An 18,268-nucleotide genomic window follows, 5' to 3' on the forward strand; every position below is an offset into this window, starting at 1 on the left:
GAGATGAGATGAGAAAAAGCATGCAGAAATGACAAATAAGTAGGAGAAAAGCCTGCTGTCTTTCTGCTCTCTCCCTCTGTGGTTGACAACTGCGCTATGTAAAAGTATATTTTAGAAGCTTTTGGTCAAATCTAAACTGGGGGGGACTGAGTATAAAAACGTATTCAACCCAGCATTCTTGTTTGGAATGTTTGAGTTTTGTCACATAATACCGCAAAAGCTGCCCAATCAACCTTTTGGTCCCATGATAAAAAAAAAGCCAGTTTGAACGCTAAAAGAAACACATCTCAGTTTGCACCAAGCGTCTTTTTCAAATTTTGGTCCAGACCAGAGTACTGAACTACAAATGAGCACGCAGCCTTCTTCTATTAAAATAAATGACTTGCCTTCTCCTTCCCAGGGGATGTTGCGTCTCTGCCCCGTGGGACCCCCCTGTACGGGCAGCCGGCTTGGTGGGGGTACGGGGATGCAGACGACGAGAACTCCTTCAAACAGGACACCAAGACGTCTGGCAAGAAGCATGACTTCACTGGTAGGACGTTCCACTGTCATACACGTAGAAACAGTTCATTCATGGCATTCTAAATGTGTATTTTCTTACTTTAGGGCATTATGATTATAACAGCAGCAATCCCAGCAATGCACAAAGTGCCATAGTTTATCCGTCATTGATGTCCAAACAGACAGTGTTTTGTGTGTGCAATGTACATCCAAGTGTACACAAAGAGCTTTTTGACAGAACGTGCTATGTAATGTATACGTGTGTGCCTGCCCGTCTTGACTGCGGGGGTCACATTAACTGTCGCTGCACAGCCATAGTAACAGGATTAGAGGCTACACCAATAGTAAAAGAGCTTAGCGATCTCAAATCAGTTTGGCCCAGACTGCTTTAGTGTGTGGACTGTGCTCAAAATCGCATGTCACATCTGGATGGAGTCTCTGGCAGCATCTTCACCAGCCTACAGAATTAATTTGATAGATTTTAGAGGGGTTTTTTTGTTGTTTTTTTGGGACTAAACGTGTGCAAAAAGCTGAAGCGCTGTTTAAAAAAAAAAAAAAAAAGCAGTCGAATGGGATTGGCAACGTCTGTCATGGAAGTAGGTGAGTGTGATGTTTCTAGCGAGGGGTGGTGTTGCACAGTGGGAGAGTTTACATGGTACTCTGTATATATACCCTGTATATCTGCTGCAATAAACTTTAAAGTGCACATGTGGCTGTTTGAGGCCAAGTGAAGGGAAGATAGTGTAGACGAATTCCTAGATTCAGTACACTTGTGTGTTTTGTTTCATGTCTGTGTGTCAGTTTGCTTCAATGTGCGCGTCTCTTTCTCTGTCTTTGGTGAATAGGCTATGTTGACGGAGCCCCCTTCCTCCCCGTGCCCCCACATCCTTTTTGTACCGTAGCCTGAATTGGTGACACTGCTGTTGCACAAGCAGCACCCCCCGTTCGGCCCATCACACACACAGAATTTAAATAGCTAGATCATTAGTTAAGCATTTGCTAATTCTCAGCTAAGTATGCCTCTCATTTCCATTTGGATAAATTGTCTCTCATTCTGGTGCACGTAGTGGAGGCTCGTGTTATTATAGTGAATGTCTGTTATTGTATTTGATAACTCTAACGCCCAGCTGTAACTTGTTTATGGTCATTCTACTGAAGGATTTAATGGCTTACCAATGCAAATAATTTTATTGGATCTTGCTTATTTGGTCTGTGTAGATGCTCAGTCATCCAGGCCATGGTAATATGCAAAATATCGAGGCAACTGGGCTCTTTTTGTTTGCTGAAGACGTGAGTTGTGGAGGAGGAGGTTTGCGCCATCACCTATTGTCTGCTTACAGCAATGTCCTGCCATCTCTCCTCCAAATATCGTCTCATTCAACAGGAAGAGTGGCCACCAACGAGTTGTTTTGCCACCAGGCAGTCAAACAACATATTGTTCTGCAGGACGGTCGTTCACCAGCCAACCACAACAATAACCCTTATTGTGACGCCCCTGCTGGGGACACAACCCACTAGAGACATAAATAGGGAAACTCCACACCTACAGTTTTAGAACTGAAGAAGCCTTTTGACGTCAGGAAAAGACAAAACTTTAAAAGTGACCGTTGGTGCTAATAAAGAGGCGGTAGGGACGCATATTCCTGTTAGAACATCATTGAAAAGTCACTTTTGCATAATAGGGGCTTTTTTTCCTCTTCTTGAGCATTGCTAACATGTTGAAGATCATAAAAAGTCCAAGTTGTAGTTATTCTCACAGAATCACTCCATAAACATGCATCGTTCGCACTTTATTCTTCAGTTTCAGTTGTATTTATTTGCTTGTTAAAGCCACCCGCCGGCCGTATGTTGCCACAACTGCTCCCCAGTACACAGCAGATGGCTCCCTCTAATTTTTCCGAGAGCATCATTTATCATATTTAGATCCCACAGAGGCTTTGTTTGTTCCTGCTAACAGACGGATGAGGCTGATGTGAAGCAGGTTTTAAAGATGACCACCAGCCTTATGTTGTCTCTTTTTTGACACACATGACTTGTGTACTCAAATTAGACTTAAAACATTGCATTTATTGTTTAATGGGGAGAAGGCTTGTTCTCTTGTCTAGAGGGTGCTGGGAGGATTGCAACTATGGCAATTTAAACAACAGCTCTTGCTCACATCTTTTCTTTTGAACCGCAGAGGGCAAGGAGGCTCGTCGTGGAGGGACAACAAAAGAGGACGGCCACAATCCAAGCTACATGGAGATGCCTACCAAGGAGAATCATGTGGCCACTAATGGCATCTATGAGATTCCCACCAAGGACACAGAGGGCGCCGCCTCTCACGGCAGCACAGGTACAACAAAAAAAAAATGCACGTCTGTTTTGTAGTGCATGATTACTTTGGACCAAATTATGCTCTGACTTCATATTGCTATTATTACGCCATACTACACTATGTATAATGGTTTACATATGTTGCACAGTGTAAAATGTAATAGCACAGTCATGGACAGAAGTATTTGATCACCTGGCTACAGCAGTCCAAAGTGCAGCCTTAGAGCCATTTTTGTCTGGCAGCTCGTTTGAGCACATTCTGTAAATGTAATGAGTTTGTTATTAACAGGATATATAATTACAGATTCTACACAAATTTTCTTTGTCACCTACAACATTGCTTGGCATATATTGACCTACACTGGAGTGGTTTTTGCATCTTTAATGCACAAAGCTACACAGCTATAACAGGGTCTGCTCTTTTGGGAAGACTAAGATGTTTGAGTATGTCTATGCACATTTTTGTCCATTAGTGTGGTCAGAAGTCACTGATATTAGACCTGAGAGGGGCCGTCTTCGTTTTAGCTCATTCCCAGAGGTGTTTGATTTCCTTCTTTCTCACCAATTCAAGCATGCCTGTCTGGAGCATACATGTGTGCAGTGAGAAAAGAAAAAAGGTGTTTTGTTTGGAAAGTTGGCATCATACAATGTCTTGCCAAGATGAATGGTTCAAGGAAAACTGCCCTTTTTTTATTTTGCCCATCAGCCACAATCCTTATATGAGACATGAACACACGTCTTTCTGTTTTCTGTGCGTTCTAAAGATACAAAAACATAAAAAGAGACAGCCCATTACTTACTGCACGTAATGGGACACACCTATGCCTGAAAAAACCTCCAACAAGGTTTTATGGTTTTATATACATGCTGTGACCATGTAGTAACAGGTACATAAGCATTACAGGAGCTTCTTTCCTGGACGCATTGATTTCACATAGCAACATAGAAACGAACGCCTACACCTAGCGTTAACTTAACAAACTCATAAAAAAACGCAGCAGCAGCAACGCCGATATATAACTTTACCCTTTTGGTTGTGGCCTGATTTGTTGTGAGGCAAGTGTGTGATGAAGCTAGTCGCTAGCTGGCTAGTAGCTTGCCGGTGTGGTGTGGCAAGGTGTCAATATGCCAGTAACGTAGTTAGATCAGTATAACAATGTTAATCATAACAATGTCGCTGTAGCTCGGTTAATATGCGTGTCACATTATATGAAAATGGAGCATTGTTGGCACTTTTTGGAGTTTTTTTCAGAAGGCTTTATAGGCGGAATAAGTATCCCATTACTTGCATTCTTAGGTCTGTCTTTTTATCTGTTTGTATATCTTTAGAACACACAGAAAAGAGAAAGACATATGTGTTCATGTCTGACATAAGGATTGTGGTTGATGGGCAAAATTCCCCAAAAATGGCAGTTTTCCTCTAGAGCAGGTTTATCCCAAAACTTTTGTCCATATGGTGTACATTCCTGCTTCCACACCAACAATATTGCAACGTGTACCCCACAGCTCAAGGGCACGCCTCCTTCACAATAGAGTTTGACAACACTTCCCCGGGGAAGGTCACCATTAAGGACCATGTGTCAAAGTTCATGCCCGGCCAGCACAGGTCGCGGGGTAAGAGGAGCGTAGCGGGAAGCGGCGGGTCGGGCGGGCGGGACCTGAGCACACTCCAGGCAGCCATGATGGCATCGGAGAGCAAGGTGGCCGACTGGCTGGCGCAGAATGACCCAACGCTGATCCGCGGCGAGTCGACAACGGAGGACGACAGCAAAAGCAATAAGAGTGATGTGCCGGTGCATCTCAAAAGGCTGAAAGGTAAACATTTAACGCTGTGCTACACTTTGACGACTACTCTAGTGCTAGGCTGAGTTGTAGCTGAGTGCTTGCTGCTAATTAAATGGAGGGGGTAGGGCGCGTGGTTCCCTGGCAGGCTGTGGCTGATGGAAATGGCTGGAGTGGAAAGCTGCATTATACATGCATATACTGTACATGCATGTCAAGTGGCTGACAGCGTCTCATCTAATTGGTGATTATGCTGCTAACCGGCCATGTGACTGACTTTGGAATAGATCTGTTTTAAATGGTGGGAATTCAGTATCAAGATGTTGCGGATGACAGCAGAAGGATTAAAGTAGAAACCAGAGACAGTTGTTACTCACTGTGGATTTACAAGGTGTAAAAAAAGAAAAGTGGAGTAGGAGGGTTCTACAAGGACCTCCCCGCAGTGCTGACTCCCACGCCAAGGCTGATTGGACCAAGGGAGAGAGGCTAGTCAACTGGATGTCCATGCGGTGGACATGGCAGGCAATGTAGCAGTGGACGAAGATAATAAGGACTACATAATAACCTGTGACTGTTGCAGGAGGCAATGCAAGTAAGTCATTAATGGAGCTGATTCAGGGCACTTGTCAATCACTGTCATGCAGCCTTGTGTCGCGTGTGGATGCTGCACTGAGCAGAGGCAGCTGAGATGAGGCTTTAAATGTAGAATTAATGGTTTGTGTGTGAGCTACAGTTAGTATCTTGTGTGTGAATGTAAAGCTGCCTGTCTCTATGGGTCAGTCTTGTGATTGACAGGTGATTTGTCGAGGGCGTACCCATGACCTGCACAGGATTAATAGCTTGATGGATGGGCCAATTGAATGTGTCCTCTAGCTAACATCAGGCAATTGAGCAAAAGCACTGGAATGCAATCAAGCTCTTAGATAGTGTTTGCTGTCTTGTGGTGGTTGTACCTCAAGTGTGTGAGTGTCTGTGTCAGCCAGTGTGAGTCATGGCGTGTCAAGCCGTGCAGAGCGCCAGACTCTGACAAGTGACACTTCTGTTCTCCACTAACGGCTTCTTTGTCTGAGCAGAGAAACAAAAACAATAAATCTCCATGTCATTTGTTTATCTGATTCATCAGCTTTTGCCTTTATGCTGCCATGTAGTCTTATTTTAAGAAAATTAGATGCTTTTTTTATGTCAAAAAGTATATGTTTTTTGCCAGAATTTAAAATGGCAAACTCTACATATACCAAGAAGCCATTTTCTTCTGTTCGACTTAATCCCGGACATACCCTCTTTTTTTCCTGCATCCCCCAACCTTCCAGTTGTAAATCTCCTTTCACCACCCCCCTCCTTTATCCCCAAAGCCCTCCCTTCCTCCCCCAAGCCGCCTCCACGTTGTCCCATTCCTCTGTCTCCCTCGCCCTTAGAGCCAGTGACCATGTGCCATGGTGGCACCATGTCTACTATCGGACACCCAAGCAACATAGAAAACATTTTATTTATTGATGTTGAAATATTCTCCTCCTTCTAGGGAGCAAACACGAAGATGGTACCCAAAGTGACTCTGAGAACGGTCTGGGCCTGTGCTTCGCCAGTCGCCGCCACGCCCTCGAGGAGCGCCTAAAAGCGGCGCACGGCCACGTTGGAGGCGGTGGAGGAGGAGCCGGGGAGAACGTGACGGTGACGGGGTCCCGAGCCGGCAGCACCCGCACGGCCTTCATGATAGAGTTCTACGACGAGGAAAACCCACGCAAGCGTCGGTCGTATTCGTTTTCGCAGACAGCGCCTCTGCTAGCCGGAGCTGGCGGAGAGGGGCTGTGTCCACAACCCCCCTCTCAGCCTAAAGTGTTCAGCATTTCCACCTCGGCTACAACGGCCTCAGACTCAGGTATATATTACTCAATTATATGACAGGCTTTAGCCACACAATACAGTGGAACCTGTGTATGTCAACGTCGACATAACCGAAACTGAAACTAGCCATTGCTTGCATTTACTTGTGACTTTCGCCAGAGACATAATAATGGGCGATAATAAAGGATTTTGTTTGTAGACGTTGTTTTCTTTCATTTGGCCGTATTTTTATTTTGATTCTTGTGTTTTCATATATTTTATAACTTATACTTTCGCTGTCATAGAATTAAGGTTAATACTGCCATGCTTTTATTTTGAAGCTTACTTTGCACTGTACAGGACGTCACTGTGTGCAGCCTTTGCTGCTATGTAACTTGACAGTTGTTTTGTTGCTGTTTCATCCTGCTTAGCGATAATGAGGAAGCAGACGATACTAACAAATCAATTTTTCATGGAAATGACGACTTTGGGTCTCAAATTATCGGCCGACCTGGAATTTTGTGGCCGATTTTTAGTAATAAGAACACGGTGGACCAGAATTTGATGTGTTGTCGACATAAGCGGGACTGACTTAAGTGGGTTCCACTGTACTTTAAATGTTGAGAGATGCTAAGGGGCTAGAATGCTGATTATTAATATCTATACTATATAACATCATAGAATTCTCCAGATGGCAGGTAAATAAGACCTCTAGTGGCTGTGAAAGGCATAGGGATGACATCAGAGCAAGTTCCTGCTTAGTAAGTGCTTTGAGGCGATGTCGTGACACCATTGCTGCATCACTTGCTTTTTGTGCATGGTCTCACATTTCATCTTCTTGCAGGTAACGTCCACAACTCCAAAGAGATTTATTGTCTACATTGTGTTTTGTCCCCTTGAGGTAAAGCCCCATTACCGATATCTGCCACAGTGGCAGCAGGTGCCCCGACGGCGGCCCGCGTTCTCCTCAAACAGCGATCCGAGGACCCCAGCATTGGCCGGAGCTCAATCAGCACCGGGCTGGCAACGGGGACCCCCAGCACACCCAGCGAGGACGCCTCCATTGTGGGTCGAGGAGCAGGGGCAGCTGGAAGGGAGGCGGCGGAAGAGGAGCACAGTGACAACGGAACCTACACTATTGAGCTGGAGAACAGGAACGTGGAGGAGGAGGAAGCCCGGCGTATGATTGACAAGGTAGGACAGACGAGTAAAGTAGCTTTATTAACTCACAGCACACGTCCGTTTTAAGTGTGAGCTTACTTCATAAGGAGGAGTGATATCATTATTGGGCTGGCTGGATAGCCTTGTGTGAATTACGCTCCAAACCTCAGTTGTTATTATGTTAATTCCTATAATCAGCCAACACTAATTGCGAGGCAGCTCAGAGTCTGCTGTCGATCTTCCTCTACTTTTTGTGCTTGTTGCAATGGTATCAACTATCGACATCTTTAATAGGACCACAATGAGCCTCCAGACCAAATGGAGCACAAAGATGCATCATGTTAACAGATTTATTTATAAATAAGTAGTGGTTGTAATGGTCATGGTTTTATTTGTTGTACGCTCAACACGTTACATTAAGGAACAGCACATGGTTACACTTGCAGAATTCAACATCTCTGAAAAGGAGTTGGAAGAAGCAGATTTAATCAAACTCCTTCTTCATGTCTTGGATATTGCTGTAGTGATAGTTGGTTCACTTCCTATGTTGGGGAAAGAGAAGAGTAAAGAAAGCATGGCTAATAGCCATACTGTTGAATGCACCTCTTAAAAATGCAAATATTTTCTGCAGTGATGACAGAAAAGTGAGAAAAATATGTGTTATTTAAAATAAATGCAATTTAAAAATAAAATAAAATCATTTGAATAAATTCATGACCTGCCCCACTGTTTGTAGGTATTTGGGCTGCAGCAGAACCAGGACTCCTGCATATCAGACCTGCAAGGGGAGGGGAAAGGAAAGGAAGCTGCAGAGACAGGAAAGGAGGTAACACATGGACTTAAATGCTTTGTCTTATTCCTTCTTGTTTTTTGTTCATTTTTTAAATTTATTATATTATTAACGCCTTTTAGTCCAGTCTGCACAAAACCGGACACTTCATTAGGTACACCTGCACTACATCTAATTCAAAAATCAGTTTTTACAAAGACACCAAGTTATGTCCCTCATGTACACAGTTTATAAATATGACTTAAGACTTTAAAAATGTGAGTGGCAGTCACACCCATAGCTAGACGAATCTCCTCTCCTCTCCATGGGAGTAGACTTACCCTCCCATAAGTGACCTACATCCTGCTAACATGACGAGAGACCCTCTAGGCAGTTGCATGGAAGAAAGGGGGCAGTGTGTGTGAGCATCTGTGGCATTCTTGATGAGCCTTTTCTGCTATTTAGATGTATTTTTTTATGGTATAGACTCACAATCCACTACTCAGTTTTCTTTATTGTACCCTGGATGTGATGGTTATTAGAACTTGAGGACTCAATTTTATATACACAAACGGCCTCATTGTGTGTGATATCTCTGGGTCGATCCTTCACTCATGTGCTACATTATACATGAACTCCATTCACCATCTGCTCTGAGATATTTGCTGCATTCTCACTTCAATGTGCTTCTCGTGTCCTCCGGCATCAGGCTCCTCCCTCCGACTCAAGCTGGGTCTCCCAGTGGGCAAGTTTGGCTGCCAATCACACCAGGACCGACCCAGAAGGTTCTGGGGCCGAGACAGCTTCCTTTGTGGACAGAGAAAGAGGTAGCTTACTAGTCACCTGACTTCATTGGTAAAAAAGTGTGTGCAGTTAGTGTCTTAATGCGATTTTTCCAACAAATGTGTGCACGTTTGCACAGAAGGAGATGCCTTGGTGTGCAGCAAAGGCGAATCGTCATCAAATCTGACTGACCGCAAGCGTCGGACCCTTCCCCCTCTTCCTGTGGATGACCCCCGCACCAAATCCAGCACCGCCAAACCTCCACTGCTGAGGTCAGAGATTGGAGAAAAGCAGGACACAGAACCACAAGAGAAAGAGCACAAGGGAGACGGGGAATCCCCACCCCCTCCCATGGAGAACGGTGACATGACCAACAAACACAAAACGAGCGCCACCACCTCTCCCCGCAAGGCTCTTCAGCAGAACTCTGGCAGCAGTGAGCGCAGGAAGAGGTCGGAGAAAAGGAAGGAGGAAGAAGGGGAAGGAGAGGGAGGAGATAAGTCCGTGAAGTCACTTGTGCGCCAAGGCAGCTTCACCATTGAGAAGCCCAGCAGCAGTGTCCCCTCGGAGCTCATCCCGCGCATCAACAGGGGCGGCACTGCTACTCGCGAGCGCAGCGACTCCGTGGGCAGCATGGACACAGCCACACTCCTGAAGGACACTGAAGCTGTCATGGCGTTCCTGGAAGCCAAACTAAGAGATGAAAACAAGCTGGAGCAGAAAGCTTCTAAAACTAGCAGCATCAGCAGTCAGATTTCAGGATACAGCTTCCCGCCTCGGACCGACTCCATCTCCCCGGAGTCAGACGTGGACACGGCCAGCACGGCCAGTCACGTGGCCATAGAGGCTGATGCGAAGGCCGGCAGCATGCAGAAACGACGTTCCTTGAGTAGCATGCACCGGGAGAAGAGCAACATGAACGCAGCCTCCAAATCCAGCGTCTCTGCCAGCGCACGGGATCGCTTAGAGAGGAAGACGAAAAGCAGAACCACAGAAGCAACAAGTCGGACTGAAATGCGCCATACTGTTCAGCCGTCATCTTCCAGAGTACGCCAGCCTTCCCTGGATCTCACAGATGACGACCAGACATCTTCTTTCCCCATTTCTGACATCCTCTCATCAGACCAGGAGACATACTCTGGTTCAGCACATGGATATGATAGCAGAGCTGCAAAGACCGCTACAAGCGGGTCTTCCAAATCCAGTCGTACTCTTCATGCTTCAACAATGGCCTCACAGAGCAAGCAGGCTGCACTGCCTAAGCCACGGCCCACCAGAGCCTCTCTCCTCCGCAGAGCCCGCCTAGGGGATACCTCTGATACAGATCTGGCCGATGCGGACCGAGTGTCTGTAGCCTCCGAGGTATCAACCACCAGCTCCACCTCCAAACCTCCGTCTGGCCGAGGGGGGATGTCTCGACTGGACATGCTGGCTCAGCCTCGTCGGAACCGACTGGGCTCCATCTCGGCTCGCAGCGACTCTGAGTGTACAGTGTCACGGAGCTCCACCGCCTCGCCACGCCTCTCGTCCGAGACAGCTTTGCGTTTGGGCTTACGCTCGTCCACGCCTACAGAGAACAAACTGACACCAAGGATGAGGGCCAACAGTGTGTCTAAACTCAACGAAGCCAGAACCAAGACCTCTACGACTGGATACTGCTCTCCTACAGGTGAGCAAACACTGTGGTTAGCATTGTCATCTGTCTGATGTCATACAATTTCATTGCATTGTGACAATGTTCACGCTGGTTCTCATCGTCCAGAGAGCTCTCATCCAGAGCCTGGCGGCGCTGACACAGATGAAGAACTTCTTGGTACCGTACTGGCACTCTAGAATCTTCTTAAAGGGGTGTGTGCATGCATGTCAGGCCTGGGTCATATCAACAGACTAGAAAGAGAAATAGAAACATTAGGAAATGAACAGATAAAAATAGAAATATTAAGATAAAGTACATACCTCTGTGACCACTTCATTAGGTACAATTGCACAATGGAATGATATCCAAATATCCAAAATTGTACAAATCCAAGATTTTACAGATTCAAGATTTTAGAAATAGTTCATGAAACTGGCAGTGTAATATTTTTGTAAATTAACAATTAGAACATTTTGGACCTTACTAGATTGTGTGGGAGTACCTAATAAAGTGGCCAGTGAGTGTCTACATGAAGACGTCTGACGTCAATTCTGACCCAACTCTGGCATCATGTTGCAGTGAAAATCCTTCTAGTAGAACTGTGATGAGGGCCTGAATGCTCTACCAGCACTCTTAACCTCAGCTTTGGAGTTCAAAGTAGTTAACTGGGTGAACAAAGTAGTTAATTGGGTGACACGTTTTACAGGCGATGGTGGTGTTATGATGGAGTGTTGTGTCTCATCATGGTGCAGGGTTTGGTGTTTCTGCTGCTGCTCTATGATGCTTTTGATGCAGTTTATTCTTTGAAGTAATAACGCTTTGCCTACCAGGCGTCATTTCATTTTTGCATATTTTTAGTTTTTAGGATGTAGGAGTAACTCAGTAACAAAGCCGCTCATGTCCACAAGCTCACTTATGAATAACACATGCTGGCATGCAATAAAACGCTAGTTAAAAAGACTCACGCATCACGCATCTGTCTTCACAGTGTCCAGCAGCAACAGGTGGAGACGCCTGCCACCAGAGTACGCCTCCACTTCAGAGGAAGAGTTCAGCTCTAGCCGCAACTCTCCAAAACATGGAGGGCGCCCCCACACGCGGCCGCATCACCTTGTCCCAAGCCGCGGTTCAAAACCCACCACCAGCACGACCACCACTGCAAGCCAGGCGTCTGGTGCGGTGCCAGGGGTGGGCGGCGTCGTGCTTAAACACCGCATGAAAGAACAAGACGAGTACATTCGAGACTGGACGGCACACAGTGAGGAGATAGCCAGGTATTGATCCATTCTTAAGATGATCACAGGCTGCATGTGTGTTCTATGATGTCCTAAAGAACCCTGTCTGATGGTTAACAGGTTGTTCCCATGTGTGCGCAGGATCAGCCAGGACCTGGCCAAGGACCTGGCCACCTTGGCCCGCGAGATCCACGATGTGGCGGGCAAGATCGACTCGGTCAGCTCGTCGGACACGGCGCCCAGCACCACCGTCAGCACCGCCGCCACCACACCGGGCTCAGCCATCGACACGCGTGAAGAGGTAGGCCCAGCCCGTTCCACGCAGCCGGACTTACAGGAGAGCATGAGACAGGTGCCCCATTTTTTTATTATAATGTTTTATTGGTGTGCTGTTCTCCATTCATCACATGCCATCTTCTTACAGTATCTCACAAAAGTGAGTGCAACCTTCATATCAAGTGAACAATACTACTGTGTACAGCTTTGTATAGCAGTATAGTTTTGCACCGCCAGAACTGTCTAATTAGCTCGCAGCACAAGTGAGTGGTAAGATAATTGTCTTGCCTACGCTAAAACATGGTGGTGCTAGCACGCACGAGTGGGGGAGCTGCGATTCAGTGAGGGGGAAACATGAAATCCCAACATGTACCAGGATAGAGTGAGGGAGCGATGGACGACTGTACATGCAAGAGAAACCTGGTTGCCAGTCGCACAATTTAGGTATGTTAATCTGAACCGGAAAAAGTTAAAACACAATCTAATCGAGGCATTTACATGCATTTTAAAAAACTGGTTTCAACCGAATTCATGCTATAGCATATATATGTATATATGTTTTTATTTATTTATTTTTATGCATGCAATGTATTGAGTGTGAAGTAGAGCGTGATGCCCTCCCTTGGGAACCTGGGCCACAACATAATGAGCAAACACACACAAGATGACATGTTCACTGAGGTGTACTCACTTGTGTTGCCAGATATGTAGACAATACTGTATGTGTTGACTTATTTTCAGTGGATTGTAAATATATACTACCATACAATCTGTACACAGACTACTCTAAAGTGTGTATAAGTTTACTTTATGTAGTATTGTCCTTTGTCAAATACTCAACATTAAAATCACTTTCACCTGTGCTCACTCTTCCGCTTTCATTCATATCTCACAAATAATTACTCATCTTTTAGTTAGGCATTTTCATAACTTCTTCTTAATATCCTCAGTTGGTGGATCGGGTGTTTGATGAGAGCCTCAAATTCAGAAAAGTCCCTCCTGTCATCTCCACCGCCAAGATGCCAGAGATCAACGGCAAGCCGGCTGAACTCCGACCCCGCGCCCCGGACAGCCACGAGCCCCGAGCTCTGAGGAGACGGACCTGGAACCGAGAGGATGTGAGAGGCAACGCACCCACATACACACACGCACAGACACACGCACAGAGTGCCACACATTCAAGCTTAAATTTGTCAACACTCCCTTATGGTGGCTTCCAGGCGGTGTTGGACAGCCTTCTGCTGCATTCAGTCTCTCAGCTGTCCACCAAGATCAGACACTCTGCCGACAAAACAGCAGGAAAAATCAGGATATTGTTCAAGGATCAGGAAAGGAACTGGGAGGACATTGAAAGCAAACTGAAGTCAGAGAGTGACGTGCCACTTTTGAAAACTTCCAACAAGGTACGACAACACCCACAGACCAATATACAATATATATTGTGTGTATCACCACAAGGATATCGACTGATGGTGGTGTTGTTTGTGCAGGAGATCTCGTCTGTGCTACTTGAGCTTAGAAGAGTTGAGAAGCAGCTTGAAGGTAAAGTGGAAGACACCTCAACTCCTCACTCCATCTCTCCACAACGTATTGATAAGTTAATTCCTGTCGGACATAAACTGGATTTGCATTTGTTACAGTTGACACTAAAAATGTAATTTCTTTGTTCAATTGTTATGGTGCATACCATACAGCAGCTTTATTTACCTCTGCATGCGCTATAGCAGTATTTAGCTGTTGGTGTAAAAGTCATGCATGTTACACTTGGCATACTGTTGTTACGATGAACTCAGCAGTGTTAATGCTGGCTGAGCAGTTTTCCATTCCATTGCAAGATGACTCAACTCACCTCACCTCACTCATAGCCCAACTCACCCCAAGTTTTTCTTTACGTCCCAGTGATTAATCTGATGCTGGACCCAGATGGCACGCTGGACACCTTGGCCAGCCCCAGCAGCCCAACCAAGCCTCTGATTAGCAAACCAATGCCCCCCTCTACCAGCAACCCTGCCCCCCAGCAGCTCCCAACCAAAGAACTGCTGCCAGAGATCCTTCCTGCATCTGGAGGGTCAGCAGAGTCCGCCAGGGTTCCTCCGTCTTGCTCCGCTTCTAACACGGACGCCACAACGCGGGACGTCACCACGAGTCTTGGGTTAACAGCAGTCGGGGGGCTGCCTTTTAACCGAATGAGGCCCAGCGGGAAGGAGGCCCTTGCACAGAAGTGAGATTACAGTGACTGAAGTGGAACCGTGAATGAACCACTATTAGCGTTTCAGCTGCATTTAGACTGAACACTCAGCATACCACCTCCTCATCCTCCTCCTCCTGTGTGGACCCTTCCTCCATGCCTTAAAAACACATCCCAGGAACCCTCAAACAAAACTCTCTGCTACTAATCAGACAAATAGAATGCATTGTATACCTGACTTTATGACAATACATAGTATTTCTTTTTGCACTACAGTATAAAAACAATTTCAGCAGCCTTATGTGACCAACTTACTCCAAAATATGCTTTGTAAGTGAAAGGAATCCATTATTACACAAATCAAGCAAGCGGAAATGCAGTTCTGACAAATGTGAATACACACCTCACATTGCAGCAAGCATTTGTATTATATCTCGTCAAGGGACAATACTATAGAAAGTAAAGTCTGTTACACTTTAGAGCCGTCAGTGTGCAGCTGGTGTGGCGGTATAGATTTACTGTCCATTGAAAAGGAGTCAACTCACAGCCATTATTGTCTAAATAGCTGGCAACACAAGTGAGTGCACCTTACAGTGAACATGTCTACATTGTGTCCTTGGTGTGAATATTTATCGTGAGCAGTATTGTTACCTAGCACCACCTTAATCGACATCACTGGTGGAGCCGGTGGATATTAAGACACCTTGCACTTTTCCACCTTCCTTCCTCTCGCTTGACGATGCCCCACAGGTGTTCAATAGGGTTCAGGTCTGGGGGAGACGTATTGGCCACAACATTACCTTCACCTCAGCAAGGTACTTGTCTTCTTGAAGGTGTGCTTGGGCCCCTTAGTTTACCAAGGGAGGGAGATTGTGCTCTGCTTCAAACAGTACATGTTGCAATTCAGGTTTCCCCTCATCCCCTCAATGAGCCATGGCTCCCCAGGGCCGGGAACACTTATGCTTGCTACCACTGCCATGCTTGACTCTGTAGGCGAGACAGTTATCGTGCTACTCACTTGTGTCGCCAGCTGTTGAGACACTAATGACTGTGTGTTGACTTACTTTCCATCACTACTGCTATACAAGCTGTACACAGACTACTCCCCATGTCCCATGACAAGATATTCTGGAATCCAAATGTTGCAGAAATGTGAGGGGAGCAGTCACTTGAAGTACTTGTGAGATACTGTAGTTTTAAACAGTCGGGACATTGCATATTTTTTTTTTTTTTTTAAGTGTTTTACTCGTCCCGTCCTCCGAACCTACGAGTTGGACCTCCAGTAGCATGTAGTAGTTTAATGTGTGTGAGGAGTTTTACGCTTAAGTAAGAAAGTACCAAAGTGAGGGTTTATTTTGTTAATGCACAGTTCACCCAATTCTTTCAGTTTGGCAACATGAAATTCTTACTTTTATTATTGCTGCCTTATCCTCATTTGGCCTGTTGGAACTGGTGCCATTGGCTTCTGTAGCACTCAAGTGTCCTATCATTTTTTTGCAATTGGTCGTTTTCTACTTTAATCTTGTATTGAAAAAAAAAGTAGCTATTTTGTAATATTTGGATACTGATGTTGTTTTGTAGGCATTTTGCCAGTTTAATGTGGCATAAAAAATGTTTGTGAACTTCCTGTTTTCAAACTAGCTCCTCCCTCCTATTTATGAATGTTGCTCATATTGCGGCTTCATGTGGAAAAAAAAATTGTACATTGTTCATCGTCCTGCAGCTGTTTTGTCAACATGTATCTACTTTTAAGGACATAAACCACTTCCTGTACCCATGCTCATCTTGTTTAGTGCTAGTACTGAAGAGGATTTAGGATCCAGTTATGAGATGATCTGCTATACTGTACCTGATTGGCAGATAATGAAGACAAAAAAAGTTTATTTTGCACTTTTCTTTTTTTTTGCTTAGAGAAACGGCGCTAGCCGGCATCATGGCCCAAGCGTTAACTTTTTTTTTTTTTAATCAAGAAAGCCAGCTGAAGTGAATATTCGGTACCAGTATTTTTATTTTTGTTTGAAAAGAGAAAAAAAACCCACAATTTTAATTTATTTTTTGTTTAATATTTTGTGGATGTTTTATGTATTTTATATTTGTTCAACTCTGCAGTTTTTAATGTCAATAAAACAGAGCCATCCACTCACTCGTCCTTAATGTTATGCTTGACTTGAGGTCCGGGATTGTAACCAAGCTAAAAAGGATCCTTGTCACTTTGTACTCAATTTTACATAAAAAAAAGTTACAATCACTCCTTAGAACACAGCAAGATGTATTACTAATAAGGAAAACAACACACCCTCTGAGTAATACACATTTTATTACCACCGATGAAGCTCCAGATTTTGACTGACTCGGTCACATGACAAGCTCTCTTCATCCACAGTAAACGACATTGCAAGTGTGTCGGGGCGCTAGCCGGGTGGCCACTGCATGCCGCGCCCCCCCAGGACGTGGATGTGGATGTGGTAAACCGACTGGCCTCCATCCGGCCCGTCGTTGATGACGATCCTGTAGCCTTTGGACAGGCCCGCCTGCTCGGCACACTTCTTGGCCACAATCAGCAAGTGGCCCAACAACTGTCAGCGAGAGTGACAATTACTGCATTTTTTTTAGCATTGAAGTATACAAACGCCGTGCTTTGGGATGATTCTTACAGCAGCATCGCTATCCTGCGCTTTGGACAGTTGGACTATTGGCTTCTTGGGTACCACCAAAATGTGAGTGGGTGCTTGAGGGGAAATGTCCGGGAAGGCCACACACTGAAACATAAAAGGAAGACCATTATTACCATTATGCAACTACAATAGATACTTTATTCATCTCCCAAGAGAAATTCACATTTCCTGAAGATCTGCAAAAAGGTGAAAACACTTAAACACACACCATTTCCTAACAATACTATACCCAAGTGTTGTGCAAATTATGCCCCCTGGCTGTGAGTATCAGAGCTGGATGCTTGGTAAGTGTTATGATCTTCCTCACTTCTATGTGCCTTTGATGTTCTTGCAGAAAAAAGTACAGTTTAGAACATTTTATTAACTTGACAAAATACTCACCAGGCTCAAAATTACACACAGTACTTTGTTTACTGCACAGTAGAATTCTTATTGTGATTTTTAAAAAAACAGCAGAAAAATCAAATGGTGCAAAGCTCGAAATTAATAACCCTGTAGGCTTTTCACAAACGGTGCTGTATTTTGTGTTTCACTTTGAAGTTCCTGGGATTCGAGGTTACACTGTGAATAGGTAAAGCCGAGGGTTTTCAAACATTCATGCATGGCTCAAATTGCTTAGAATGGGCTATGCATTACCTAAAAAAAAAAAAACACTGGCATGTATAGCAAACAAGAATTGTGTGGAAATTCACTCAGTCAAGCCAAATGCCAAGCAAGCAACGAATTAACAGACGAAAATCTACATTTTAGACATAAACAGTAATTAATGTTTAACATTTTAACCCCACACATTAGCATACAACTGCAGAGGTGCACCGTAGTGGTAGACTTTTTGCAGAGCTAGCATGCAGCTGACATTAGCATGAACCTATCTTGAACATCATCAATGCGGTAAAAGTTGCTTTAATGCGTGTTCTGTCACGATAAATGAAAGCGTACCTGATCATCCTCGTAAATTAACTTTGCAGGGATTTCCTTGCGTACGATCTTACCAAATATTGTGTCTCCGCCCGGCTGGGCCAACTGAGCTTTCGCTATTTCGTCAGCCATGTTGGGTCAACACTGTTAGCTCACAACTGACAGCAGCAGGCGGCGTTGCTCAAACGAGCCCGCTGGACGCTGATT

At 45.0% G+C, this 18,268-nt stretch overlaps 2 protein-coding genes across 9 annotated transcripts in view; one reads left to right on the forward strand and one right to left on the reverse strand.

Annotated features, from left to right (window-relative positions):
- The window catches only part of cep170aa (centrosomal protein 170Aa), a 33,757-nt gene extending 17,150 nt beyond the window's left edge, over positions 1 to 16,607 (forward strand). The window contains exons 7-21 of one of the 8 annotated variants that reach the window (XM_054799258.1): positions 401 to 532; positions 2,681 to 2,836; positions 4,324 to 4,632; positions 6,119 to 6,475; positions 7,322 to 7,614; positions 8,318 to 8,407; positions 9,060 to 9,177; positions 9,273 to 10,802; positions 10,896 to 10,946; positions 11,758 to 12,043; positions 12,125 to 12,356; positions 13,231 to 13,398; positions 13,501 to 13,683; positions 13,771 to 13,822; positions 14,180 to 16,607. In XM_054799258.1, coding sequence (XP_054655233.1) covers positions 401 to 532; positions 2,681 to 2,836; positions 4,324 to 4,632; positions 6,119 to 6,475; positions 7,322 to 7,614; positions 8,318 to 8,407; positions 9,060 to 9,177; positions 9,273 to 10,802; positions 10,896 to 10,946; positions 11,758 to 12,043; positions 12,125 to 12,356; positions 13,231 to 13,398; positions 13,501 to 13,683; positions 13,771 to 13,822; positions 14,180 to 14,505 — 4,283 coding nt within the window. In that variant the 3' untranslated portion in view covers positions 14,506 to 16,607. The remainder of the gene's footprint in view (positions 1 to 400; positions 533 to 2,680; positions 2,837 to 4,323; positions 4,633 to 6,118; positions 6,476 to 7,321; positions 7,615 to 8,317; positions 8,408 to 9,059; positions 9,178 to 9,272; positions 10,803 to 10,895; positions 10,947 to 11,757; positions 12,044 to 12,124; positions 12,357 to 13,230; positions 13,399 to 13,500; positions 13,684 to 13,770; positions 13,823 to 14,179) is intronic. The other 7 variants (XM_054799262.1, XM_054799260.1, XM_054799259.1 and 4 more) reach the window with 7 other exon arrangements.
- Positions 16,608 to 16,747: 140 nt separating this feature from the next.
- Positions 16,748 to 18,246, reverse strand: hint1 (histidine triad nucleotide binding protein 1). The gene is made up of 3 exons (XM_054799277.1): positions 18,083 to 18,246; positions 17,123 to 17,227; positions 16,748 to 17,044 (listed from the first exon to the last, which is right to left on the reverse strand). Exons 1-3 carry the CDS (start codon positions 18,191 to 18,193, stop codon positions 16,880 to 16,882), a joined length of 381 nt encoding a protein of 126 aa, XP_054655252.1. The 5' UTR covers positions 18,194 to 18,246; the 3' UTR covers positions 16,748 to 16,879.
- Between the last annotated feature and the right edge of the window lie 22 nt (positions 18,247 to 18,268).

The sequence above is a fragment of the Dunckerocampus dactyliophorus genome, chromosome 14 (genome assembly GCF_027744805.1).
Source record: "Dunckerocampus dactyliophorus isolate RoL2022-P2 chromosome 14, RoL_Ddac_1.1, whole genome shotgun sequence".
Classification (NCBI taxonomy): domain Eukaryota; kingdom Metazoa; phylum Chordata; class Actinopteri; order Syngnathiformes; family Syngnathidae; genus Dunckerocampus; species Dunckerocampus dactyliophorus.